General features: G+C 38.8%; 1 protein-coding gene across 1 annotated transcript; it reads left to right on the top strand.

Annotated features, from left to right (window-relative positions):
* Positions 1 to 184: 184 nt before the first annotated feature.
* On the top strand, positions 185 to 27117 carry KIF27 (kinesin family member 27). Its single transcript, XM_061456260.1, has 17 exons — positions 185 to 537; positions 1810 to 2010; positions 3365 to 4323; positions 8310 to 8453; positions 10937 to 11110; positions 14522 to 14697; positions 15095 to 15228; positions 15761 to 15916; positions 16959 to 17167; positions 18041 to 18238; positions 18570 to 18683; positions 19714 to 19890; positions 20519 to 20734; positions 22614 to 22820; positions 23517 to 23715; positions 24474 to 24638; positions 26539 to 27117. Exons 1-17 carry the CDS (start codon positions 228 to 230, stop codon positions 26997 to 26999), a joined length of 4200 nt encoding a protein of 1399 aa, XP_061312244.1. The 5' UTR covers positions 185 to 227; the 3' UTR covers positions 27000 to 27117.
* The last annotated feature ends 822 nt before the right edge of the window (positions 27118 to 27939 follow it).

Raw genomic sequence — 27939 nt, 5'->3', positions numbered from 1 at the left:
CATTTCATATGTTGAATAGGTTTTTAAAGCATGCTTTTATATCAGGTGCTTTTCAAGAGTGTAATGGTGCTTATATATTTTTTAGGAAATGTCAACTTACTGCTTTGGCAGGAAACTTATTTATTATAGAATGTGGAAAAGCTTTTCTTCTATGTTACAGACAGCTGTGAATTACGTGAACAGATTTCCTGATGAGTGTGTTAACATACTAAGTGGGGAGCACAGGGATGGAGTCTGACATGGAGGAGATCCCAGTTAAAGTTGCAGTTCGAATCAGACCTCTGCTTTCCAAAGAAGTACTTCATAACCATCAAGTGTGTGTGAGATTAGTCCCAAATACACAACAGATTATCATTGGGAAGGACCGTGTCTTCACTTTTGATTTTGTATTTGGCAAAAACTCAACCCAAGAAGAAGTTTACACTATTTGCATTAAGCCTCTTCTAGTGTCATTGACTGAAGGATACAATGCTACAGTGTTCGCATATGGGCAGACAGGCTCTGGGAAGACTTACACTATTGGAGGTGGCCACATTGGTAGGTTGTAGAAAGTTTTCCTTCTCACTGGTGAACAGTGTAGTTGTGCAATGTAAATATAAAATATATAGCAGATGATGCTGCAAAATTTTAAGGTATAATAAAAAAAAAGGTAGAGTAAAAAAAAAGTTTCCAATGTTCATTTGATAATTAAACTATTCTAAAACGCAAATTCTCCATAAATTAGGCATATCTAAGAAAAAAAAATAACATAAAGCACTTTGGCTCATTGCCCATTTTTAACGTGCAGCTTAAACTAGAATTTCTTCCTGAAATGCAGTGTTTTGGAGATTCTTGCTACCTTTATCTTACCTTGAAAATGTCTGCTTTAGTCAAGCAATTGTTTACTTCCTCAATCTGGTTTTTGTTTTTGCTTTTGTTTTTTTTTTCTTTAAGAAATTTCTATAACAACATATAAATATATGATTTAAGTCTTTCAAATGGATATAAATAGCTGATTCTAAATATCTTGATAGTTATTAAAATCTTCCTTTTATTTAGAATCATAGAATTATTTAGGTTAGGAAAGACCCTTAAGGTTATCAAGTCCAACCACTAGCATAGCATCACCAAGCTCACCACTAAATCATGGCCCAAAGCACTACATTTACACATCTTTTAAATACCTCCAGGGATGGTGACCCAGTCACTTCTCTGGGCAGCCTGTTCCAATGCCCAATCATCCTTTTGATGAAGATTTGTTTCCTAATATCCAGTCTAAACCTCCCCTGGTGCAGCTTGAGGCCATTTCCTCTCGTCCTGTCTCTTGTTACTTGGGAAAAGAGTCTGGCCCCCACCTCATTACAACCTCCTTTCGGGTAGTTGTAGAGAGCGATAAGGTCTCCTTGAGCCTTCTCTTTTCCAGACTAAACAGCCCCAGTTCCCTGAGGCAATCATAATGAGTATGAATAAAGAAGAAGTCTATATCCTGGTAGATTTAAAGTAGACTCCATATTTCTCATAACTTCCGTGACTATGGAGTCATGAAATCTATACCCTGGCAGATTTAAAGTAGACTCCATATTTCTCATAACTTCCATGAATATAACATGTAATTTAGAACTTAACTATGAATCCTATTGATGGATATAAACAAATATTCTGAACCTCATAAAAATAGATGTTTACAAAAATCCTTAGGAACACTGACCTTTTCAGGTTCCTCAGTATTTTGAGTAGCAAATGTTACAGACTTATCTCAATCTTCAGTCTGTTGTGATTTATGTGGCAAAATGACTGCAAGCTCCTGTGACATCTTTGCTTATATTTTAGCATCAGTTGCAGAGGATGAAGAGGGCATAATCCCACGGGCTATTCAGGAATTATTTCAGCATATTTCTGAAAACTGTAACATTGACTTCCATGTCAAAGTGTCTTATATAGAGGTTTACAAGGAAGAACTTCGAGATTTACTGGATTTGGAGAACTCTGTAAAAGAACTACATATCCGAGAAGATGAAAAGGGAAATACAGGTAGGATTTCAGCTCTAAAATTTGGTGTGTTGGGCTTCAGACATGTGCCCAAGTTATTCTTGCCTTCTCTTGAAAGAACTTATTCATTACTAATACTAGAAAAACATTATTTTCAGTGTATAAACTCAGTTTAGCTGATTTGGAGCAATTTGGGGCTTTCGATGCCTGTGAACAATATATGTGTTCCATCAGAAATGGCAACAAATTATAAAATAGAAATACAGTATTGCTTCTGCAGATTCTGTCTACAAACACAATAGTGTGTGATTATTTGCTTGAGTAAGTATTTTACAGTTAAAACTTTGCTTCTCACTTCAAAATTATAATTGTTAAGCTGCTTATACTTTAAATATCAGCACTCCCTTTCACTATGAAATGAGTGGAAGACAGCAATTCATTGAGACTAGCATCTGGTATTTTCTTGAGATTTTGAAATTAGCACTTATCCTATAGTTCTTCTGTCCACCACATGAAAATGCTAGAAGAATCCACAACAGAGAGACTTTATTCTGAAACTGTATAATGGTTTTTGCCTGTTTCCGCATGTCATTCCTCCCACACTTATTCTTTATATTCTAATTGTTGTGTTTGCTCTATTAATATAATATTAATATATTGTTGTATTGAGCTGGCGTGGTTTTCTTATCTGTGGCTGGAAGAAGGCACTAATTTAGCATAAATCTTGTGGACAATATCATTGCTTCATAAGGATTCAAAAGTATATAATATATTTTAAATTGTTGCTCTTCTTCAGTACAGTTGGAGTCAGCTTCTGTCGTTTTTTCATCCTTCATTAAAGCAACAGACAAAAAATATGCTTGGTGGAGTACTTGGTAGAAGTATACTTCTACAGTATAACTGTCCAAAAGGCCCAACTACACAAGCTACATAGAAATTCTGTTCTTACCATAGTCTAGGAATCATTTCTACTACATACTTGTTTATTTTTAGTCTTGATTTTGTTTTTTGTTTGTTTTTTTTTTTTAAGCTAGGAAAATATCCTTTGAGCTGATTTTGTTCATGCTTTTCCTAGATAGCACTAGACTGCAAATTGCATATGGATATGGCAGTGTGTGAGCAAAGCTGTGTATTGTGTTTAAGATACTCTTTTAAATGCTATGACACAATATGTCCATACATAAATATCTGCAGGTTTCAGATGTGTTGTGCCTTATGCTTTTCACATGTTGTCTTATTTTTCCATACCTATATGCTGTAACCTCATAATAATGCAGGCTTGTAGGTTTCTCTAATATGTGCGTATAGTTTGACCCTTCCTAACTGCTGTAAAATATTGCTGAGGAGTTTAAAATTAATTGAATTATTCTAACTTACTTTGGTTTGGTGTTTGAAGTGATTGTTGGTGCTAAGGAATTCCAAGTACAATGTGCAGATGAAGTTATGAGCCTGTTGGAAAACGGCAATGCAGCTCGTCACACAGGAACAACACAAATGAATGAGCACTCTAGTCGATCTCACGCCATTTTTACCATCAGTATTTGTCAGAAATGGTCTACAGAGTCTCAGAAAAGTACTGATGCTGCACAGAATTCATCTTGGAAATCAGCTGAGATGATTGCTTCGAAGTTTCATTTTGTGGATTTGGCAGGATCAGAGAGGGTGACAAAGACTGGAAATACTGGTGAACGCTTCAAAGAATCAGTTCAGATAAACAGTGGTCTGTTAGCTTTGGGAAATGTCATCAGTGCCCTTGGAGACCCAAAAAGAAAAAGTGTACATGTTCCATACAGGGATGCTAAAATAACTCGTATTTTGAAAGACTCACTTGGAGGAAATGCCAGGACTGTCATGATAACATGTATAAGTCCATCCTCATCAGACTTTGATGAATCTTTAAATTCCCTCAAATATGCCAACAGAGCCAAAAACATTAGAAATAAACCAGTTGTAAATTACAACCCTGATCAAGACCGGATTGATGAAATGGAACTTGAAATCAGATTGCTTCGAGAAGCTTTGCAGAACCAGCAAGTCAATAATCAGTGTTTGCATGACTTAAATCAAGAAAAAAATCGTATCAGTTCACTTGAGGAGCAGCTCGCTCAGGTTCAAGTTCAATATTTCAGTTATAGAACTTGTGTAGATGAAGCCTTCCCATTTCTGGTTGATTTGAATGATAATGTTATTTTAAAAAGAAGTCAGCGGGACAGGTTGCAGAGCTGGATCACTATGGTACAGGAAGTGAGGAAGGGAGATCTCATGATGCAGGAAACTGACACAGGAGCTGAGACCAGCCAAATGCCACATCATACCACAATTCTTCAGCTAAAGCAGGAACTAAAGAAATGCCAGGTATTTAATTAAAAGTTGATAATTTAATGTAATGGGTTTAAACTTAAACGAGGGAAGGTCAGGTTAGATATAAGGAAGAAGTTCTTTACTGTGAGGGTGGTAAGGCACTGGAACGGGTTGCCCAAGAAATGGTAAATGCTGCATCCCTGGCAGTGTTCAAGGCCAGGTTGGACAGAGCCTTGGACGACAGGGTCTAGTGTGAAGCATCCATGCCCATGGCAGGGGATTGGAACTGGATGATCCTAAGGTCCTTTCTAGCTCTAACCATTTTAAGTTTTAGCAGACTGCTAAGGATTTAAATAACTATGTGAAAGAGGAGTCTGCTAACTTGAATTCAATTTTGAAAGTTGTAAACTGTTACACTTACTTGTACTTAATTTGACAATTTACATTTCATTCACAATCTTGTATTTTGTCTAATCCCTGCAAAATAGCTTTATCTTAATGGGTGATTGAATAGAAAATCATTTAATCATTACAGAAATAAGTAAAGTAACATTATATTTTGGCTAGTCAGTTTTAGGATGATTCTGAGGCTGAGCTGTTTCATCTGCTAGATTTTTGTATTTAGGCCTGGCTGGGATGGAGTTAATGTTCTTCATAGCAGGTTGTTGTGTGCTGTGTTTTGGGTTTGTGACCAATACAATGCTCTGTGAACAGTGTTTGCACAGTGTCAAGGCTCTCTGCTTCCCCCTTTGACACTCCAGTGAAAAGTGGGGGTGCAGAAAAGGTTTCAGCACACACGTCTAAGCAAATGACTCAAACTAACCAAAGGGATATTTCATGCCATTCAACATCATGCTCAGCAATTAAAAGAGGAGGTTTAGGGAGGTTTGCCATGTTTCGTCTGGGAACTGGCTGGGCATCAGTTACACTTGGGAGGTGGTGGATGATTATCTTTGCATCAGTCGGTTTATTTTCTTTCCCTCTTCTTCCACTTCACCTTTACTTACTGAACAATTTCTACTTAACCCACAGTTATTTTGTGCTCTTCCTTTGCTCTTCCCTTATACCACTGAGGTTGGGGGTGGAGGGGGATTGAGTTAGCAGCTGTATGTGCAGAGATGCCTGCTGGGGTTAGCTCCCAACCTTTTGGCACCTGATTTGTGGCTCAAGGCCTTCAAAATAATGACAAATTTAATTAGATTGTACAGATTAAACTTCTAGCTATTATAGCTGATTAGTTAAGTTGTTGTTTGAGTGACTGATGCATATCATGATGCTGGCATATTTACTTTAGGTAAATATGCTGACTTACTGTTTTCCAGTTTTGCCATTTAGTGTGTTGTTTATCACTTTGCTTTCCTTTGCTTAGGAGAGCTATGATAAAACCACCAGCCTTCAATCTAATCTGGTATTTGGGTCTTACATAGCTATGATAAAACCACCAGCCTTCAATCTAATCTGGTATTTGGGTCTTACATAGCTATGATAAAACCACCAGCCTTCAATCTAATCTGGTATTTGGGTTTTACATAGCTATGATAAAACCACCAGCCTTCAATCTAATCTGGTATTTGGTTCTTAGCTTGTGTCCCAGTATTCCAAGAACCAGCTCATAGACAAAACCAACAACTATAACTTCCCCCCCCCTTTTTTTTTTTTTCTCAGACACTGTGTGTCAGGAGGAAAGAATGGCACCTACCTATTCCTCTCTCCAGGATAGGCTTTTATAGCCTTGATATAATGACTTCTCAGTTCCTTCAATAATCTTATGTAAGCAGACTGTTCACACTGGTGCATGTTTTGTCATCCTGATTTTGATTATTGTTCATAAGGTTAAATAATTATGGGTGCCACAGAGGAATATGCTCGAAGGTGATTAATCCCTGGTGTGACAGGGTGTATGGGAGGAGTTAGGCAGGTGTGTAGGGCTGTTACTGACTTTGACACCTTGGGATTTCAAGCTGAACAGGCTTGTAAACCCATCAAACTAAACACCATTTGAAGGAGAGCAAGTGAAACACAAAAACTTCCAAAGCTGTACTGGGACCTGGTGTTTGCCTGTCAAGCCACCATCCAGTGCCATCAGAGATGCAAGAGGGCTTCCCTATGTAAGAGCCCACAAATGGGCAGTGAGGTCTCTTGCTCTGAGGCCACATAAATGGGCACTAAACCAGAGACTGAACTCTCAACTGTAATAGTTGCTTCTGTAGTCAAGAAGAAACAGTGGAAGCATAAGTCAACTCAGTAAGAGAAGACCAGCTCCTCCTGAGAGAGGGAGAATCAGAAGAGTCAGTCTATTCTGTAGCAGGACAGGGGAGGAAAAAGAGAAGAATCATAAGAGTTGGAAACTACCCAGTCCCTATCCATGACCAAGCTACAAGATAGGTGGAAAGATTTTGTCTGTGAGCAAGATGAACAAATTGCTACCTGGTTGCTCCAGTGCTGGGATGGTGGGGCTAACAGCAGGGATCTAGAAGGTAGCAAGGCATAGCAGCTGGGCTTCATGGCTAGGGACTGTGCGATTAACAGAATGATTGGAAGAGGGGCAGCCACCCACAGCCTCCAGAGCTGGCTCTTATTAATACCAGGTTCCCTCTTAAGGAAGACATTGTAATCCAGTAAGGCTAGTGGACTACCACAGAGGAAGGTATCCAGTGTCTGAGGGAATTAGCAGTGGTGAAGGTAGTCTACAGTGATATGGACAATAATCAGGTGCCCTGGAATGGCATACAGTGAACACAGTCTGTGCAGCAGAAGTATGTACAAAGTGCACTGATGTCATGCATCAGCAACCTAGCCAAAATGGGTTGGGCTCACATTGAGGTGCCAACCTTGTACAGACTGGTCTGGCATCTCGAGTGATTTAAAGAGAATCTCTGTTCCCCTTCCCTGCTTTTGACCCGCATCTCAACTGCAGAAAGACTGTTCAACAAGGTCCAGCAACTCTAAGAGAATGTGGATAGTCTCCCTCTTTGCCCCCGCAGGCCAGCATTTCAGCTACCACAACTCGGCCTTTCTCTGCTCAAAGGAAAGGGAACCATAAACACACACCATGTGCCACCCTGTGGTTCTCTCTGTGACTGTGGGGAGGATATGAGGAAGTAGGATGGTGCACCTACCTTGGTTCTGAAAGTCTGTATACAGGAGCTGTGGGGATACTTAGCATGCAGATATCCCATGAGGATCCTGTCATGCTGGTAGCTCGAATGAGCTAGTGCTAGACAACAACCTAGGGGAAGAAGAGCTCTCAGCTTTCTCAAGCATGATAATTTCTCCTCACAGAACTGACACACCCAATATAACTGAGCAGATATATTCTGATTTTAGTTAGGTATGTTTAATGCAATATTGACAATATGCCACTTAGTTTTCTATCTCTTCATCCTTCCCCACTCTGTCACTATGCTAACATATGTGCTAGCTTCTTTTTTTCTATAGTTGGCTCAACTCTGCATAATGATACAGCACCTGTAGGGAACAGGATACATTTGTCAACTATGCTTAGTAGAAACATTTGCATAGGTACACAGAGTTGGGAAAAAAGTTCTATTCTCTAAAGATACCAGGTTCTTGAGTGCATTCTTAAACGCTGTTCAGAGTTATCTTTTCTTGAAAGAAAGATGTAGGTAATTAGTGTACAGAAGTATCCAGTTTTAGAGCAAGAAGACAATGATGTTTCCATATTTCATATGGGTTCTACAGGCTTTCTGGAAGATTAGTGTTTGAAAGTCTCCTTTGATTAGTATTAGATTATTTATCCACAAGAACACCTGAAGAAGCATTCTTAAGGTTTCTTTAATCTTTAGGCTGTTATCCAAGTTGCAGAATGAGGGCAGCTGTCCTTATTTTTTTCATCTGAGAAGCATATGAATCTAATGGTTGATGCTGAGATCTTGTGGCTGCATGAGAATAATTGGATTTAGATATTTACCTCAGTAAAGTAGCCTTCGTTATGGGTACATTATTCTCAAGAAAGAAACTTTTCCGAAGAAAATCAATAGTCCCTTTTTCCCCAGCTGAACTTGTATTTTATTATGTAGCAGGCTCTCGTTATGGATGAAGAAGTATTTAGCCAGAAGAATTGTGAACTGCAGATACTGCAGAATCGGATAAAGACATTATTACAGGAAAATGAAGAACAACTGGAATCTTTAAAGGAGGCTCAAGAAACTCATAGATTACAGGTATTTTTCCTCTGGTACACATTACCTGTATCTGTATTGAACAATTCTTCCATGTATGAATTCATTCATTATTTCAAGATAAGTCCCTAAGACTTTTTTTGGACTTAACTACCTGTCAATCTTATGGGCATTTTGTTTGAGTTAGAGCTGCATCACTTAATGAGTTGAGTTTATCTACTGGATGAAGCACAATACTGTGATAGTTTGTATATCATCCTACCTGTGTCACAACCTTCCTATATAATATGAGGTGAATTATTCACTCTCTCCATGCTTCCTAAACACATCCCTCTCTTCCCAGATGTGTGTTATTGCTAAGTAGTTTCAAGACATTTAATGAATTAGGATTTTAAAGACCTTTAAAGATTCTTCTGAATAAAAAAAGAGACTGTAAAGACCCCATAGGGGGGTTGGTTTGTGATCTTCAAAGTTCCTTCCAATCCAAAGCATTCTGTGACTTAATGATTCTAAGAGGCTGCTTGGACCCTAAAAATGCCTGGCTCGATCCTAAACATATTTTGTTATAGCTTTATTAAGAATTAGAGTGTTGTTCGCTTTTGACTTTATTAGGCAGAATTTAATCCAAAATTTCTGAACACTTACTATTAGATAAAACTGAGTGACACAATAGAAACACTGCTTGCTTGCTTCCTTCTCTAGCTTGCTAGTGAAATTATGATGGGTAGGAAATGTATAACATTTCAAGAACCAAGAGACTGTAAAAAGAATAGTTAACAGCCTCCTGGTGTTACCTGTCATGTTGATGATAGATAAATTATCTGACTTTTTAAAAGAGAAAAACATGGCTAGCTAGTATTCTGGCTCCTTATTCTTTTTCTCATTTTTCCTCTTCGCTGATGGCTTGAGGAGAGTCAGTGAATGAAAGGTAAGTATACTAGTCATCATCTTTTTCTTTCCTCTGTCACTTTCTTTTCTGTCACCTCTGTCTAGATTGATTTTTGGGTTTGGGTTTGTTTTGTTTTGGGTTTGTTTTTTTTTTGTTTGTTTTTGTTTTATTTGTTTCGGTTTTGTTTTTGTTGGTTTTGGGTTTGGTTTTTTTTCAACCTGTACACCATAGTCTCAATTGATTACACTGAGATGGTACTTACATAAATTCTGGAAGATACAAGGTAGAGGTAATGAACAGAAACAGTCACAGTGTAGGTAAAAGATCATGATTGTTTCAGTTTCAGAGACAGAAGAGAAGCCTGAGAACTCTCAGGCACCGTTTTGGTACATAGTACGCTAAACTGCCCCTTTTGTTTAAAAACAGATAAAATAGGGAGAATAATGAAAGGCAAACACTTCTGTCAAATTTTTAAAGTTGTGTTCACAGGAATATGTCGCTAGTGATACATGGTAGAAGAAACTTTAGCAGGTACTAGATCTTAATGCTTATACACAGACGTATTTATGTAACACGTGTTGCATGTACACTGTTGTATATACGCCATGGGGTTGTATGTACAAGGGTACCAGGGATGAAGAGTCCTAAAAAGGTTAAATAGTAGCTTCAAGGTGGATCAGTTGGCTGTTACTGCTTCCAAAAATCATAACAAATATGGTATTCATATATCTATTCTGTTCTCCTATGACATAGGAATATTATGTATTTCAATAAAATGTCAGTTTGCAAGGCATTGTCTGTATTTGTTTGGAAGGAACCTGCAGTTTAAGAAAACAAGATGTAAAGAATGAACAAAAATGTATTATTCAAAGTAGGAGGATGCAAAATATCTTTCATTGAATACTTCTGGTTGACTTATCACTAGCTATTCTTCAAGTTTCCTGTTGTTACTAGGCCAGATTTTAAAGGTACTTTGAAACGAATTGAAAGGAAGAGAGGGAGTTGAAAATAAATATAATCCTGGCCTTATGGATGAATAAGTTTAGGTAAGATAAGTACTTATGAAAAATATAAACAGACTGCTGCTGGAGAAGCAGATAGGTAAGTCCTTCCAACTAGCATTATCAACAGTGTTGGGGCTGGGTAGAAGCTAAAGAAGTAGCCTGGGATGATTTTTATGTTTATTAATACAAATAATCTTTGAAGTGGAACTGCTCAAAGAGGAAGCCTGTATACATGTTTAATTAGACTCAGATCACATGTTTGATTTGAACATTTTTGTTGATTTCCCATTTTATTTCTCCATAAATACATGTATAAAGTAAGCACATGCTGGTAAGGATGTCATCATCTTCCCACTATATGCCTACATAAACTAATGTAACTTATCTTGGATAGATCTTTTCTGGACAAAAATGTGTCTAATATTTATCAAAGTTGAGGGGTGTGTGTTAGATTGATGACAATGTCATAGAATTTTCAGTTTGTTGAAAAATTTACCTGTTCACTGCAGAACAATTTCAGGTCAGTGAATGATATACAAGATTCATGACCATTGTAAGGAATTTATAAGTGGTGGATGTGACATAAAGCTCACGATCAGCAACAGCTTTGCTTTGATTTTTTTCCATATGAGAATGAGAAAATGGTGGAACAGCAAATGCTTATTGATCAGCTAAAAGAGAAATTGGAGAAGCTTACAGATGTGAAAACTTCGGACTTCTCAAGTGCAAGCAGGCCATACAGTGTCCCACTCAAAAAGAGTCTGCTACATTCTCTTCAGCCACCTTCAGGGACAGAGAGCCGAAAGGTAAGGTCTATCCAAATGTTACTTTTTTTTCCATTTACTTTGCAATGGTTATAGTTCAGTAGTTAGAATTGAAATGACAATTTATGGTGGCTTTCTCAGATGATGTTTAGCTTCCCACTGAAGACTCTGAAAAATTACTTTTTAATGCCTTGCAACATATGCTATGCCACAGTTGTCCAAAATCTTCAGGCTTAAAATTATCACAGGTGCTAAAGCTGGAGTCTTTTTTGGTGTTTTCCTTCAGATTTTGAGCATTATAGAAAATGAATTATTCTTACTGATCATAGAACCATAGAATCATAGAATAGTTAGGGTTGGAAAGGACCCTAGTTCCAACCCCCCTGCCATGGGCAGGGACACCTCCCACTAAACCATGTCACCCAAGGCTCTATCCAGCCCGGCCTTGAACAGTGCCAGGGATGAAGCATTCACAGCTTCCCTGGGCAACCCATTCCAGTGCCTCACCACCGTCACAGTAAAGAACTTCCTCCTTATATCCAATCTAAACTTCCCCTGTATAAGGTTGAACCCATTACCCCTTGTCCTATCCCTACAGTCCCTAATGCAGAGTCCCTCCCCAGCATCCCTATAGGCCCCCTTCAGATACTGGAAGGCTGCTATGAGGTCTCCACACAGCCTTCTCTTCTGCAGGCAGAACAGCCCCAGCTTTCTCAGCCTATCTTCATACAGGAGGTGCTTCAGTCCCCTGACCATCCTTGTGGCCCTCCTCATATATTACACTAGATAATGAGTTGCTAATAGTGCCTTCCTTCACATTTAGAATCACAGAATCATAGAATAGTTAGGGTTGGAAAGGACCTTAACATCATCTAGTTCCAACCCCCCTGCCATGGGCAGGGATACCTCACACTAAACCATACAACCCAAGGCCTTGTCCAACCTGGTCTTGAACACTGCCAGGGATGGAGCATTCACAACTTCCCTGGGCAACCTATTCCAGCGCTTCACCACCCTAACAGGAAAGAATTTCCTCCTTACATCCAATCTAAACTTCCCCTGTTTAAGTTTTAACCCGTTACCCCTTGTCCTATCACTACAGTCCCTAATGAAGAGTCCCTCCCCAGCATCCCTATAGGCCCCCTTCAGATACTGGAAGGCTGCTTTGAGGTCTCCATGCAGCCTTCTCTTCTCCAGGCTGAACAGACCCAACTTTCTCAGCCTGTCTTCATACGGGAGGTGCTCCAGTCCCCTGATCATCCTCGTGGCCCTTCTCTGGACTTGTTCCAGCAGTTCCATGTCCTTTTTATGTTGAGGACACCAGAACTGCACACAATACTGCAAGTGAGCTCTCAACGAGAGCAGAGTAGAGAGGCAGGATCACCTCCTTCAACCTGCTGGTCACACTCCTTTTGATGCAGCCCAGGATACGGTTGGCTTTCTGGGGTACAAGCGCACACTCCCTGCTCATGTTCATTTTCTCGTTGACCAACACCCCCAAGTCCTTCTCCGCAGGGCTGCCCTGAATCTCTTCTCTGCCCAACCTGTAGCTGTGCCTGGGATTGCTCCGACCCAGGTGTAGGACCTTGCACTTGGCATGGTTAAACTTCATGAAGTTGGCATCAGCCCACCTCACAAGTGTGTCCAGGTCCCTCTGGATGGCATTCCTTCCCTCCAGGGTATCAACCGAACCACACAGCTTGGTGTCATTGGCAAACTTGCTGAGGGCGCACTCAATCCCACTGTCCATGTCAGCGACAAAGATGTTGAACAAGACCGGTCCCAACACCGATCCCTGAGGGACACCACTCATTACTGGTCTCCAGCTGGACATTGAGCCATTGCCCACAACTCTTTGTGTGCAGCCATCCAGTCAGTTCTTTATCCACTGAGTGGTCCATCCATCAAACTGATGTCTCTCCAATTTAGAGACAAGGATGTTGTGTGGGACAGTGTCGAACGCTTTGCACAAGTCCAGGTAGATGACATCAACTGCTCTACCCCTGACCATCAGTTCTCCATCATAGAAGGCCACCAAATTGGTCAGGCAGGATTTCCCCTTAGTGAAGCCATGCTGGCTGTCACCAAGCACTTTGTTGATTTTCATGTGCCTTAACATGCCTTCCAGGAGAATCTGCTCCAAGGTTTTGTAATGCACAGAGGTGAGACTGACTGGTCTGTAATTCCCCGAGTCTTCTGTTTTCCCCTTCTTGAAAATGGGGGTTTTATTCCCTTTTTTCCAATCATCAGGAACTTCACCTGACTGCCATGATTTCTCAAATATGATGGCCAGCAGCTTAGCAACTTCATTCGCCAGCTCCTTCAGGACCCGCAGATGGATCTCATCAGGACCCATGGACTTGTGCACATTCAGATTTTTAAGATGGTCTCAAACCAGATCCTATCCTACAGAGGGACTAGGGTCTTCATTCTCACAGTGCCTGTATCTCCCTTCCAAGACCTGGGTGGTGTGGTCAGAGCCTTTGGCAGTGAAGACTGAGGCAAGGAAGTCATTCAGAACCTCAGCCTTCTCCAAATCCTGTGCAGCCAGTTCTCCTGAGAGCTTCCTGACAGGGCCTACATTCTCCCTTGTCTGTTTTTTATTTGCTATGTACCTGTAGAATCCCTTCCTGTTATCCTTAATACCCCTAGCCAAGTTTAATTCTAACTGGGCCTTAACTTTCCTAACCTGGTCCCTGTCTTCCCGGACAACATCCCTGTACTCTTCCCATGCCACCTGTCCTTGCTTCTTTTATAAGCCTCTTTTTTCATTTGAATTTTCCTCAGCAGCTCCTTATCCATCCAAGGAGGTCTCCTGGCCCTCCTGCTGCACTTCCTTCTGGTTGGGATGCAACACTCCTGAGCTTGTAGCAGGTGATCCTTGAATATCAACCAACAGTCTTGGGCCCCCCTGCCCTCTAGGGCTGTATCCCATAGAATATTACTAAGCAGGTTCCTGAAGAGGCCAAAGTCTGCTCTCTTGAAGTCCAGGGCAGTGAGCTTGCTGCATGCTCTTCTCACTGTCCTGAGGATCTCAAATTTGAGCATCTCATGGTCGCTACAGCCAAGGCTGTCCTGGAGCATCACATTTCCAACAAACCCTTCCCTGTTGGTGAGCACAAGATCAAGCATGGCACCTCTCCTTGTCTGCTCCTCTATTACTTGCAGAAGGAAGTTGTCTTCCACACAACCGAGGAACCTCCTGGATTGCTTGTGCCGGGCCGTACAAGTGCTCTAAGCTCTTGCAAAACCTTTTGTTGCAAAGCTATCCAGAGGTATTATAGAAAACCTCTGTAATTTTGCTTACAAGCTCAAGTGATGACAGACTTTTAAACTGAGTTTTTTGTTTGGTTTTTTTTTTTGTTTGTGTGTTTTTTTTTAAAATATCTGTAAAGAATTGATAAACTGTTGCAAGTGTTTTTACCTGTAACTTTCTGTGTATGCTTTTGACAGGTGTATACAAGCCCCCCTGCCTTCTCCCTTGCCCGGGTAATGGCAAAATTCCGTGCTCGCAGCCAGATGACACTGAGCCGCATAGAAGATCAGGATAAAGTCCTTCACTGCCATCTCTCTGACCAAAGTGATGAAGAGGATGAAAGTACAGGCAGCAAAAAGAAAACCTCTTTTAAGTAATTTTTTTTATATTCTTTAATTTTTGTTATCGAAAAATGTATAACAAAAGTAGTATTACTCTCTAACCTGCCATAATATGAGACCATTTGTGATTTTTTATGGTAAATTTAGGGGACCAACAGAGCATATTTAAACTATTTTTTAAACTAAAATAAGTTTAATAAACATTGTTTTTGTGATGTAACAATGACTGCATAATCCTGGTTTAGGGGCTAGAATCTATGGTGGAGATCAGGGCAGATGGGGAAGTGGAGAGTATATGGGAGAGAAGGTAGAAATGCTTATGTATGTGAATTTGGGATTCTTCTCTGTTACAATCACATACTTGGAAGCTTAAAGAAAAACAAAATCCCACCATGTTTGGAATATAGCATGTTTTTCATTCTTCCCTAGGCATTCCATAAACCGAACATGGACACGAAAACAGGCTTCTTTGTGTTTTCTTCCTGATCTAAGTGACGTGAAATGTCAGGTAGACAAGTCTTGTTTATCCAACAAATCTTCTCAACACAGTGACACAACCACAGGTAAAATGGAAGTCTTGAGAGCAAATCTGACAGTGTCAAAATACACAAGAATGTCTTCAGCACAGATAATTATTTTTCCCAGCAAAATACGTGTAATTGATACAAATATTTTTTTGTTAATAGATCAGTCTGGGCTTTGAGATTCTCTGCTTCTTCCCCTTTCTGAAACTGATATTAGTGTCCTTAATGTTTAAGTAATACTTACGAGCTAGAAAATATACACTGAAAGCTATTTAGATATGAATCTTTAGAACTGCTTCAGTAAAAGAAAATAAATGCTATTATCAGAAATGGACTGAAATGGTTTTAGGAATATTCTTCCTCCCACTTAGGGTCTTGAAACACTAGTGCATACCATTCTTTCTTTTACTGTTTACATGGCAGGGAAAAGTTTCCTTGTGCTAGTCTCTCTTTCTGGTTCTTTTACTTCATGTAGCTGAATTCCACACACACAATGATGCAGAGCTCTATCTTTTGGATACAGAGCATATTCCAGATTTTTTATCGCTATATTGCTTTGTTTTCTTTCAAGGTGAAGAGATTGACAGCCTCCAAAAATGTCATGTTTTTAACTTGCAGAAGTTAAAGAATTCAGAGTTGAGATTCACTGAGGCTGAGCAAAAAATAAGAGAACTTGCACTTAATATCAGAATGAAAGAGGAACTTATTAAGGAATTAGCAAGAACAGGTAAGTAGCTACTGTAGGAAAAATTAGAATGAAGAAGTTCAGAAAAAAAAGAGAAGTCACAAAACTTCTGAAGTCCTGTTTTAGTTTTTATGTAATTATCTTATGCAAGAATAATTTTAATAAAGATTCATAACTTTAATTATTTGCTATGATTGCACTGAAGGCTGTAAATTTTGATTACAGTCTACTCTGCTATGATACACAAATGTATTTGTTGTATTTTTTTGTGCTTTGCTGATTTTTGCTTTTATCCACCAGTCGTCTAATTTTTCATGTATACTTAGTGCTACTGATCTGTTTGTGGACATGTATTTGTCACATGGTGTCTGGGATAGCAGAGAAGATACATCACTGTGCTGCGAATGTAAACATTCCCAGCGCTGCAGTAGAGAAGCAGGAGTCAGAAGTGGATGAGGGAAAAGGTCAGTGTCCCTGTTAGCCTACACCCTTATACATCTGTCCCAGTATGTATGTATCTATATGCCTGCCAGAAACTAGCCTTATTATGACTGTAAGGATCTCTTTGCTCAGCCCCTTCAGTCACACTCTTCCCCTGTGCATACCTTCTCTTGAGGTTGTCTTTTGGCACTGAGGAAGATTGTGTGCCCCCCCCCAGTACTTTGGAAAGATAACACAAACAGGGCAAGTAAGAGGGCAGAAACACAATCCAAAGTTGTTTACTAATTATTAAAAGGATAATTGAGTAACAAATAAACAGCATATTCTTCTGGAAAAAGTAAAATCTATGAAACACATGAGAGCCATTTTCACAAAAACTACAGTAGGAAGAATTTCACTTTATTTGGCATTAAGGTGGCACTTTATTTGGTGACAAATGGTGACTCATAAAGAACTCAGTTTTAAGACTCTTTCCTTTATTTCAGAGTTATAAAGGAACTGTATGTTCCTTTAAGGTTGGAAAATATCTCAGAAATTATTGATTTAGCCAGAATAAAGTAAGTAAGTAATACAACTACAGAATTATTACATTTCAACTGATTATCCTGATGTTTTTAAACTATCTCGATATGATGTCTTTAAGGTAAGGATGCTCAGTCTGTAAGCAGGCAATGTTCTTTGAAGATAACTAAACTGGAACAAGAATCTGAGCAGGCCAAACTGGAACTGGCTGAAACGCAAAAGCAGCTTCAGGAGCTGGAGAGTAATAAGGAGCTGAGAGACACTCCTGAGAAAACAAAGTTACAAAAGGAATTCCGGAAGAAGATGGATGCAGCTAAGTTGAAAGTGCAGGTATGTCTGATCCGACCATTAAGGTTTGCAAATCCATGCCTTGCTATCACTTTTGAACCTTAACACTCTGCTTGTAAAACTCTCACCAGTTTTACACACTGGAAGCTGATTGAAGTAGATAATGAGAAACTTAATACTATTATACACAGAATGCTATTTATGTTATCCACATATGTGGTTAGATACAGTATTTTCTTGGTAGATAAGAAACCAAGAAAGAAGTGGGTAATATGAGATGCTTATACACCATTTTGTGTAGTACCATAAAATAACCTATACATGGAGACTGTCACAAGGTTGTAACCTGCCATAAATAAAATCAATGTTTTATGAAAGTACTGTATAAATTCCATCTCTAAGCAAATCACTATGATGGTTTGCAAGACCAGGCCTAATACAGTCATCTTATATGGCACTGACCTTCTACCTTTAAGTTTTGCTATACCTAAGCTTAAGTTCTGTGTACGGCCAGCTTAGGTATTCTGCGCTTCTTGGTCCTAGAATGGTGGGTTAGATAAACCCCATGAAGAAAGAGGCAGGTGGCTTATTGACTGGAGCTCAGGACCAGCATTCTGGCACCATTATGTTTCTGCACATTTCCCACACCTGAGAGTCCTGTTAGATTTTACTATTTTCATAGTATTGCCAGGCATGAACTGTATCTTTACCTTACCTTCTCATTTTGCTTGAGGTTAATTCTGGCTGTGCCAACTTTACCAGATAGCTCAGAAACCAGAGAAATAATGAATGATTGTTTGCACAGAGGTTAGTAAGTCTTGCTGACTCATAAGAATTTAGTGAAATAAAGAATGAAGTTGTGAGTAATATTTTAGTTTTTCTACTATTAAGCTGAAATTTGTCATGAACATTCAGGCCTTACAGAAGAAGCAGCAAGACACTAAAAATTTGGCTTCATTATCTAACCAAAGTGAGAGACAAGCAACAGAACTTGAGCAGAATGTGGCTCAGATGAAGCATCAGCAGACCCAGCTACAGAAGAGATTGTGTGAGGAGAGTGAAAAAAAGAAGCAACTAGAAGCAGAGATTCAGCGGGACCAGCAACAAATTAAAGTAGGATTCTTCCTGGTTCTTTGAGACAAAGAATGAGATGTGCCAGTTTTGACATTGCTTCCCTGAAGTCAATAAACTATACTGCTAGGCTGTCCAGTTTTAAGTAGCTACTTTCTTGACAAATGCACTTAAGAAATTGCTATAAACACTTTAACGGAAATCTTCAGTTTGCCTTTTTTTTCAGCTTTTTATTATTTATATCTAGCTCTAAATTGCAATTTTACATGGAAATTTAGGGTCAGTATTTCAGATTATATACTTGTGTTGACTCTGACATTAAACGCACTTTAAAAACAGACTAAGGCAGGAATAATGGGGCTTTTCTTTATAGGAACTTCAGCTAAAGATGGAGCAACAACAGAAGATCCTTCATCTTAAGGATAAAGAGATTGCTGCGTTTAAAAAGAAGAAAAATGACTCAGTGGAAACTTCACAGAAGCTACAGGTAGCTAATCTATTCCAAATCTGTGTAGGCCCTAAAAAAAAACCCCCAAACATTCTTCCTTCATCCCTAGTCATCTTTGTAAAGTATTCAGAAGAAGGGTATTCAATCATAGTTTGTCCTTTTTTTTGCTATAGCAAAAATTGGGAGTATAGTCTAGCAACTCTTTTACTCTTTTTGAATGAAGAAAAGGAGAAGCTCTAATGTCTTTTCTTTCTGTGATTTGTCAAAAATGCTGATTCAAAGACCTAAGAATTCAACAAGTTTGTTTGGCTGGTAGGTTTGAGGGTGATCCTGATGAGCTCTATTAGAAATGTTCCATGGTTTGTTTAGGTTTTTTTATTTTCTCTGACATATGTGACAGAGGTCTATAGTTTTGGTAGTTCCTAACGGGGTTAGAAAAATACATGTCCTGTGCATAATTTCAGATGTGGACACTGGAACATGAGAGTTTCATGAGTTATCCAAAGTCTTTAAAGGTGAAAGAAATCTAAGAAGTTAAACAAAGGCAACTTTTTAGCCATACCAGGGATATATTCGCTGATAAAGTGGGGCTTGAGAATAAATTTATAATTGAGTGTGCTAGCAGGATCAGAGCTCCCATTTGCTGTGTTTCTTTCAGCATCATAATTGCTTGTCATTTTCCACAAATAGCTGGTCTTTGGTAACTATAATGTAGTGAAGATGGGCTAACTGAATTCTTGCGATACCTTTCAAACCTAATTGCTGTGATTATGTAGAAGACATCTATTTATATAACTGTTCTTAGAAAAAGAATACATTTCATTAAAGACGTGATACAAATTTGTTTATATGAGATGTAGCAATGTAGCATTTTTCAGCCTCTTTTTAAGCCAGTTCAATTTCTATATTATTCTGAGTCAAGACTCCATTGCAGAATTAATGTTAACATTAGAAATGTCAATTTCTTCAGCAGTTCTATCAGTTATTCTGAAAAAGTTAAAACGTAATCACCAAATTCTGACTCCAGAAGTCTTGGTTAATGTTCTCTGTATCTCCAATTAAACTTTAGAAATTAGAAGAGCAAAAGAAATGTCTGGATGAAGAAATTGAAAGAATTCTCCAACAGCACCAACAGTTAGCAGAACTAGAAGAAGATTTAAAGAAAAGAGAAGCCATTGTAGCCAAAAAAGAAGCATTATTGCAAGAGAAAAGCCACCTGGAAATCAAGAAATTGAGATCTAGCCAGGTGGTATAATAAAACCCGTAAAACTCGCCACAGTTACAGTGCCAACTGAAAGAATGGTGGGGGGAAGCCAGAAAGATAGCAGAAGAGGCTCAAGCCATGTGACCTGTGTTTCTGCTATGAAGTTATTCTGTGGCTTGAGCAGATCAACATCTAAAATGTGAATAACACAGCATAATTATTATTATTCTCTTTCTTTCCCCAAAATTCCAACAACAAAACAAAATTCCAACAACAAAACAGAACTGTGTTCTGTTATTGCACAGCATTAAAAAATATGACATCTAAATATGACTCAGTTCTTTCGCAAACTGGAGAACATGACAGGGAAACATTTTGTATTATTTATTTTTCAGTAGCAAAAGTGAATAGAAATTGAAGTATCATTGTCACTTATAAAGACTAGTCCCTTTAATTTTTAGTATGCAGAAAACTGCACATTGTTTCTGTTTTCCTTCATCTTTTGAGTAAATAGTAAATTTTATGGTACCTGTTTACTCAAAATAAATGGGGTCTCATTACAAGAAGCAGGCAAGTCTTTCATTGCAGAATGTGACAGTCTCACCTACAATTTTCTTACTGGAAGGGGTATCTCAGTTTTATATCTGTGGTTGCTGTGGTTTTTTTTTAGGCTTTAAACAAAGATAGTATGAAATTGTCTACTCGCTTAAGTATGCTGGATCAGGAACTGTGTGATAAAGGTATGCAGCTTCAGGGCAGCACCACTGAAGATAAGACACACATTCTGGAAAAAATTCAAGTTCTCCAGACAGAAAGAGATCAGCTGCTCAAAAGAAGAAACAGTGTGGATGAGAAACTGAAAGATGGTAAAGTGTTGTCAACTGAGGTAAGTATGCACCTCTGAGATAAATACTGGGTTTAGATAGCGTTGTATAATAAAGCATTCTAATCAGAACCTAAAATGTCTCCAATTATTAGGTAAGCTTGAACCAAGGAACTGAGGTTGGGTACTTATGTAAATTGCAAAATTAAAATACTGCCATGATAGCACCACTTATGTACCAGTGAACAAAGCTTATGGTCAGAGGGACCTAATTCAGCTAGTTCCTTGACAAACTCCAATGGCCTAAGGATCATATAATGAGAAATAAGGGAACTAGAAGTTCATTGTTTTATCATAGGCAGATATTTTAATGTTAGGACACAGAACAAGGCAATGTACTTGCATGGAATCATAGAATCACAGAATAGTTAGGGTTGGTAAGCACCTTAAGATCATCTAGTTCCAACCCCCCTGCCATGGGCAGGGACACCTCACACTAAACCTTGTCACCCAAGGCTCTGTCCAACCTGGCCTTGAACACTGCCAGGGATAAAGCATTCACATCTTCCTTGGGCAACCCATTCCAGTGCCTCACCACCATCATGGTAAAGAACTTCTTCCTTATATCCAATCTAAACTGTCCCTGTTTAAGATTGAACCCATTACCATGTGGTCTGTCACTACAGTCCCTAAAGAAGAGTCCCTCCCCAGCATCCCTATAGGCCTCCTTCACATACTGGAAGGCTGCTATGAGGTCTCCACACAGCCTTCTCTTCTCCAGGCTGAACAGACCCAACTTCCTCAGCCTATTTTCATATGGGAGGTGCTCCAGTCCCCTGATCAGCCTCGTGGCCCTCCTCTGGACTTGTTCAAACAGCTCCATGTCCTTTTTATGTTGAGGACACCAGAATTGCACACAATACTCCAGGTGAGGTCTCATGAGAGCAGAGTAGAGGGGCAGGATCACCTCCTTCGACCTGCTGGTCACTCTCCTTTTGACGCAGCCCAGGATACGGTTGGCTTTCCGGGCTGCAAGCACACACTGAAGCCAGCTCATGTTCATTTTCTCATTGACCATCATCCCAAAGTCCTTCTCCGCAGGGCTGCTCTGAATCTCTTCTCTGCCCAACCTGTAGCTGTGCCTGGGATTGGTCCGACCCAGGTGTAGGACCTTGCACTTGTCATGGTTAAACTTCATAAGGTTGGCACTGGCCCACCTCACAAGCATGTCAGGATCCCTCTGGATGGCATTCCTTCCCTCCAGAGCAGCAATGCCCCTTGATTTTTTTTTATAGGATTTTGTGAAAAAGCAAACTTCACCTGAAAGCCTCTGTATTTTTGAAGCAAAAATAAATCTTATTACCCAAGTGGCCCACACTTGAATTGATCAGTGTAGTTACACTGCAGATATAATAAATTCGTATCAAGTATGCATATTATTTCTAGGTCTTGAGCAGCAGTACAGGCATACGGCTAAAGTGATAATGTGCCAGAAAGAACCCTATTTGCCTTACTCCTCAAAATCTTCTACAGTGCTTCAGGCCATGCATTTCTGCCACTTCCCTACAAAAGCCATCAAATTCCTTACTGACCTGAGTCATTCATTAATCCAACAGAAAACAAGCACAACCAAAAAAGAAATAGTAGCAGAAGTGGGGGGAGGATGAGGAAAGGATCAAAAGGGAAACATGACCTCTGATTTTGTATTCAACCATTCAATTGATTCTCTATCATGGTAGGGGTACTATAGCAGCTGTTCCAGATTTCTACTCTACCTCTTATTTTCCCCATTCCATTCTCTGTACTACTACTAGTTTATCTTGCCCTTAAGTTTAATTTCACTCTTGGGAATAAAATTAAAGATGTCTTATGTATAGAAAGAATAGTTCTACACTTTTTTCTTTAAATAAAAAAAAAAAAGCTCTTATGTGTTTCTCTGTAGGAAGAACATGCCCTTTTTCAGCTGGAAGAAGGAATTGAAGCCCTGGAGGCTGCTATTGATTATAAGAATGAATGTATTCAGAATCGCCAGCACTTGCTTAAGTCATCTTCTCAGATTCTTTCACAAAGTGAGAATAATGTAATAGGACAATTAGTTTCCCTTTCTGCTGCTGAGCTCAGAGCTATCATCTTCAAATATTTCAATAAGGTTTGTTTTGGCTAATGACTAACATTTTATCCTGTTTTCTGTTACTATTCTAGATAGTGAAATGAAATGGTGTCAAGAAATCAAACTACATTTAATAAGCTTTTAGTGAAAATCTTTTCAGGTTACATACATCTGCTATGAATTAAGATATTTTTAATTTTTACATTAATCTAAATAGGCTACTTGTGTGTTAACTTTGTATGTTCTGGTTCAAGTCATTACTTTAAAAGGTGCTGCAAATCTAAACTATTTTTTTCCTAAGTCTCGTATAAACTACTTTTGCACACACTGCCTGCAGTGTCTACAGCAACATACTGAAGATTCATACTAACATCTGGAAACAAAAATGAAATGTATTACGACATGGTGTGTCTTTGTGATCTTGGGTAAAACTTGCGAGATTTTGTGAACAAGCTGTCTATGGGATGCAATTTAATCTTTCCAGAATCAGGAAATCACTGTTGTTTCAATTTAAATTCTCCACAGAATATTAAAAAAAATCCACTAGTCCATGTGATCAGAAGTACAGACCTCATTCATGAAGTGTGAACTCATAGCAGTAGGCAAGTTTGTATTCCACAAGCTTATGGCTTGTAAGAAACCATTGCTTTTGTATGCTTTAATTTATTAGGCAGAAGGGTAAAAACCATTATTAAAATGGTTTAATAAATCAAAATAAGTGTATTTCTTTCTTAGATTGTTGGCCTACGTGAGTCTGAACGAAAATTACAACTGCGAATTGAAGAACAGGAAATGAAAGTGATAGACCAGGAAAACTTAATACGTGAGTTAGAATCTGCAGTTGACCACGTGAAGTTGCAGTGTGACAGGCAGCTGACCCTACAACACAAAGAACATGAAAAAAAACTACAGTTGATACTGCATCATTTCAAAGGTATTTTTTTCCTGGGGGTTATTGCTCAGTAAGTATTATCTTCAGTCACTACTGACAAATACTATATTCCAGCTGAAAAGAAAAAAAATGTTCAGAGGTATATTTTGGCTGTCACTAATTCTGATGATGTGCAGGTTGCTGAGGAACAGGCACATAGTGTCTGTATGTGTGTAAAACAGAGCATTTTCTTAAAGCGGTATCAGACTTCCTGTGTTTTTATACTGAATTTGGAATATTGGAAAGTTTAAAGATACTGGTTCTGCTGATCTTGATGTTCTAAATATTTCTGTTAAAACTGACAAGTGGGGTTGGCATGGCCTTTTTGGTCCTGTGTTGTACTAGTTAAAATGTACACATTGCAAGCAAAGTGTCAGCAAGATCACAGACTCACAGAATAGTTAGGGTTGGAAAGCACCTTAAGAGCATCAAGTTCCAACCTCCCTGCCATGGGCAGGGACACCTTCCACTAAACCATGTCACCCAAGGCTCTGTCCAACCTGGACTTGGAACACTGCCAGGGATGGAGCATTTACCGCTTCTTGGGCAACCCATTCCAGTGCCTCACCACCCTCACGGTATAGAACTTCTTCTTTATATTTAACCTAAACTTTCCCTGTTTAAGTTTGAACCCGTTACCCCTTGTCCTATCACTACAGTCCCTGATGAAGAGAAGATGCAAGACATATTCTGTCTAGTTGGGCATCTTGATTTTTTGGCACAGATGTATTTGGTTCTTAAACTAGTTTTACTTGTCCTAGATCAAGATAGTGAAGGTATTTCAGAAACTTTGAAAGCATACGAAGTAAAAGTCCAGCAACTGGAAAAAGACTTATTCTTCTATAAGAAAACAAGCAGAGAACTGAAGAAGAAGTTGAAGGGCTTAACTGAAGAGTCATCCTATCAATTATGGGCAGCCACTAAGTGTAGGTATATTATGTTAAAATATTTATGCAATTGTCAATAGACTATTTGATGGGTGATCAGCACACGGAAGTGTATCAGACAGACATAAAAGTCGTATTTGTTCTGACCTAACTCCAGGAATATATTACACCTCTCCCCCAGTTTCAAATGAGAGACAACACTGGTTTATAGCTGTAACAGTAGTTTAATTTCTCCGGTTTTCTATGGATTCTAACCTAATTTCAGGATCTACAACCTCAGACTGCTGTGGTTAAGAAAAACTAATTTTACTATCTGAAATAGTCTGAATGATGTTGTAACTAACAGCTTTGTCATATGCCATGCTTTTAGCTAGGCTGCTACCAGCGTATGATTTCTTAAAAGTTATTTAATGGAAAATTGAAGAATTCCACACTTTCAGTTACTAACTTATTTTTGTTTCTTGTTAAGGCTAAAACAGGGGATTTACACACTTGTAAGAAAAAAGAAGAGCTTCCTAATGTGATTCTGTGCTTTGACATAAAAACCCCTACCTAACAAACAGAAAAAAAGAAATGCATACACACAAAAAGACCTAAACAAAACACCAACAACTAACTGCTACTATAAGTTTTTAATTGTTTCATGTCCTACTTGCCAGAATTCAAACCTTCAGTAGAGCTAATCAGTTGGAGGTAAAAAGAAGGTTCTATTTCTGTCACTATTTTAGCTGTCTCACACCTTGCAATGCCACTACAAATACCTAACACGCACAATACAGCCTTCTTGGCCCTGTGTTTCTTCTTAAGGCTCAGCATGACTGGTTCTTCCTCCTAGCAGATGCTTCCATTTATTTCCACCTGGGCAGTGTCATGCCTCCCTAACACACAGACACTGATCATACACCTGCTGCTCCAAGAGCAAATTAAGGCTCAGCTCTTGCCCTCTGAGCAGGATAAAGAGCCAACACCTTCATTACTGTCATGGTTTAAACCAAGCCGTTAACTCCAAACATGTTTTGTCATGGTTTAAGCCCGGCCGGCAACCCAGAAAACCGTGCAGCTGTTTGCTCACTTCCCCCCACCTTCCTCCCCCTGCTCCAGGAGGGATGAGAAGGAGAATCAAAAGAATGTAAACCCCACGGACTGAGATAAGAACAGTCCAGTAATTAAGGTATAACACAAATAAGGTATAGCACTGCTGCTACCACCAATGATAATAATGATAAGGGTAATAACACAGTCAAACTATGAACGTGAATATTCTAGAGGTTGATTATAAACTGGCATCGGGAAGACTACTGTGAGTCTCGTATACAAAGCAGTACATAGTTCAAGACATATATCTGTGTGCAGAAATACCCATCCTAGCAAAACTGTAGCAAGGAGAAAATCCCTCTGAATTTCCAGCTTTTCACATGTGGATGTTTGTAAGTTTTACTAGAAAACCTCCATGGTTAGTTATTTTGCTTTTGAATACATTCTGAGGCATGCTGCAATACAATGCAATAAAAGCACTTCAGAATTTGTTGCTGTGCTTTAAAATAGTAAAAGCCTTGTGTGTACATTACAGTCAAATTTGAAGAATGTGTTGTGCATGTTGTGCTAATGTAATTTCTGCCTGGTTTTCAATAAATGAATAATTTCACATTTGACTGTCATGGCTCAGTTGTTTTAAGACTGCCTATCACGATACATAACAAGTTAGAATAGTGAGGCTTTTATTACCAGTACCTTGTCAGAGGAGAGTTACTAGCTAATACCTCTGATGCCTTTATAGATGACAAACTTTTTAACAGAAATGACAAAATGTCCTTTTTTTACCATGTTCACTCTACAAGTTTTTGATGCTGTAAAACTGTATTGACTAATATTTCTTCTGGTAGGTGTCCAGAAGAGTTATAGGTTCTAACTATGTACCTCCTGATAAATTTAATTTTAGATAACAGTGCTGATGACAAAGCATCTGGCCAAGATGAAGCAGAAGTTGCTTCTGAAGAATTCAAGTCAACACTTAACCCTGAAAGCAACAGTCAACCAGGGAAAATAAAAGCAACAGACAGAAGAAATATTTTAAGAGCGCATCAGAATTTACACAACCTTGGAAAAGATGTTTCAGAATTTGGGTGCAACAAAGAATGCTTGTCAAGCACTAGTGATGACAAAACAGGAACAGGTGAAGCTCAGCCTTCAAAATCATATCCTCACCTACCTTCTGTCACCCAGAGAAGAGAGACCATAACACAGTTTCAAAGAGTAACTCCAGTAAAGCTATCTCGCCGAGAGCTATGTCATATTCCTCCCTCTGAATTACCTTTGAGACGCTCAAGCCTTGGAGTTGGTGTCAGTTTTATTGCTGCAGATTCCACTGAAATGGACAAAAAGTCCAGTGTTTCTGAGTAGATTGAAAAATATTTCATTCTAAACCACTTAACATGTGAAATGATTGTTTCTTTCATAATTATACCTAGTTATTACTTAATTGTTTAGCTGAGCTGTGAAATAAAGATGAGGATCTTGTTTGATTGTTTTTGTATTGTGCTTGACTGTTTTTACTGTTAATGAAGACATAAGACATAATGTTATGGAAGTTTTGGAAGTATGGAAGGTATGGAAGTTATGGAAGTCATTTGGAAGTATGGAAGTTATGGAAGACATAATGTTAATACTAAGTGTATGTCATAATTGCTTTGTTTCTAGTGAAAAGTCAATAAACAGAAACAAGTAAACAGTTTCAGATGTGTACTTATTACCACATCTCCTTATGAAGTGAAGGAATTGCTCAAGGCATTTCTTCTCATGTTAATACCATACATTATCATATGCCTTACGCTCCCATATAAAGATTAATTCCTCTTTTGAAGTTTACACAAGTGAAAAACCTGTTCTTTATAGATGCAAAATAAGCAATGAAAACGCAGGAAAGTACAATTCAGTCACTGGTAGAAGTCAGCTGGTGCTCTGGAGGTGCCTGTAGCTGTCACACTGCGGGTGAAGCAGTTATTCAAACACCAGATTCAAATACCATACCCATTTCAAGACATTACTACAATGTCACCTGATCTAGTTAATAGATAGATAAAGAATCTAGATAATAGGTAGATAAACGGATCAGATACTTCTTCAGTGGAAGAAGTAGAACCACTGGCCATGAGAGGGACCTAATGTAGGCAAAGCAATGAGAGGCTGGCCAGGCAGTCACACAGGGAAAAGTAAAAGTTTAAACCTTTAAACATTTTAAAAATGAGATTTCTGTTCTCATGTACGCACCTCTAATAGACCTAACAAATTAAGTAGTTTTACCTCTTTCTGCTACTTAAAAGCAAGAATTCATCTGATAGGC

The sequence above is a fragment of the Pezoporus flaviventris genome, unplaced genomic scaffold (assembly GCF_033815535.1).
Source record: "Pezoporus flaviventris isolate CSIRO_AGI_PZ_B2104156 unplaced genomic scaffold, CSIRO_AGI_Pfla_v1 ptg000022l, whole genome shotgun sequence".
Lineage (NCBI taxonomy): Eukaryota > Metazoa > Chordata > Aves > Psittaciformes > Psittacidae > Pezoporus > Pezoporus flaviventris.
This window is presented reverse-complemented; position numbering and strand designations above follow the sequence as displayed.

Bases quoted from the DNA above. Each gene is read 5' to 3' on its own strand.
- KIF27 (XM_061456260.1), top strand. From the start codon at position 228: ATGGAGTCTGACATGGAGGAGATCCCAGTTAAAGTTGCAGTTCGAATC. The intron at 538-1,809 runs GTAGGTTGTAGA...CTTATATTTTAG, and splicing joins TATTGGAGGTGGCCACATTG to CATCAGTTGCAGAGGATGAA. The intron at 2,011-3,364 runs GTAGGATTTCAG...TGGTGTTTGAAG, and splicing joins AGATGAAAAGGGAAATACAG to TGATTGTTGGTGCTAAGGAA.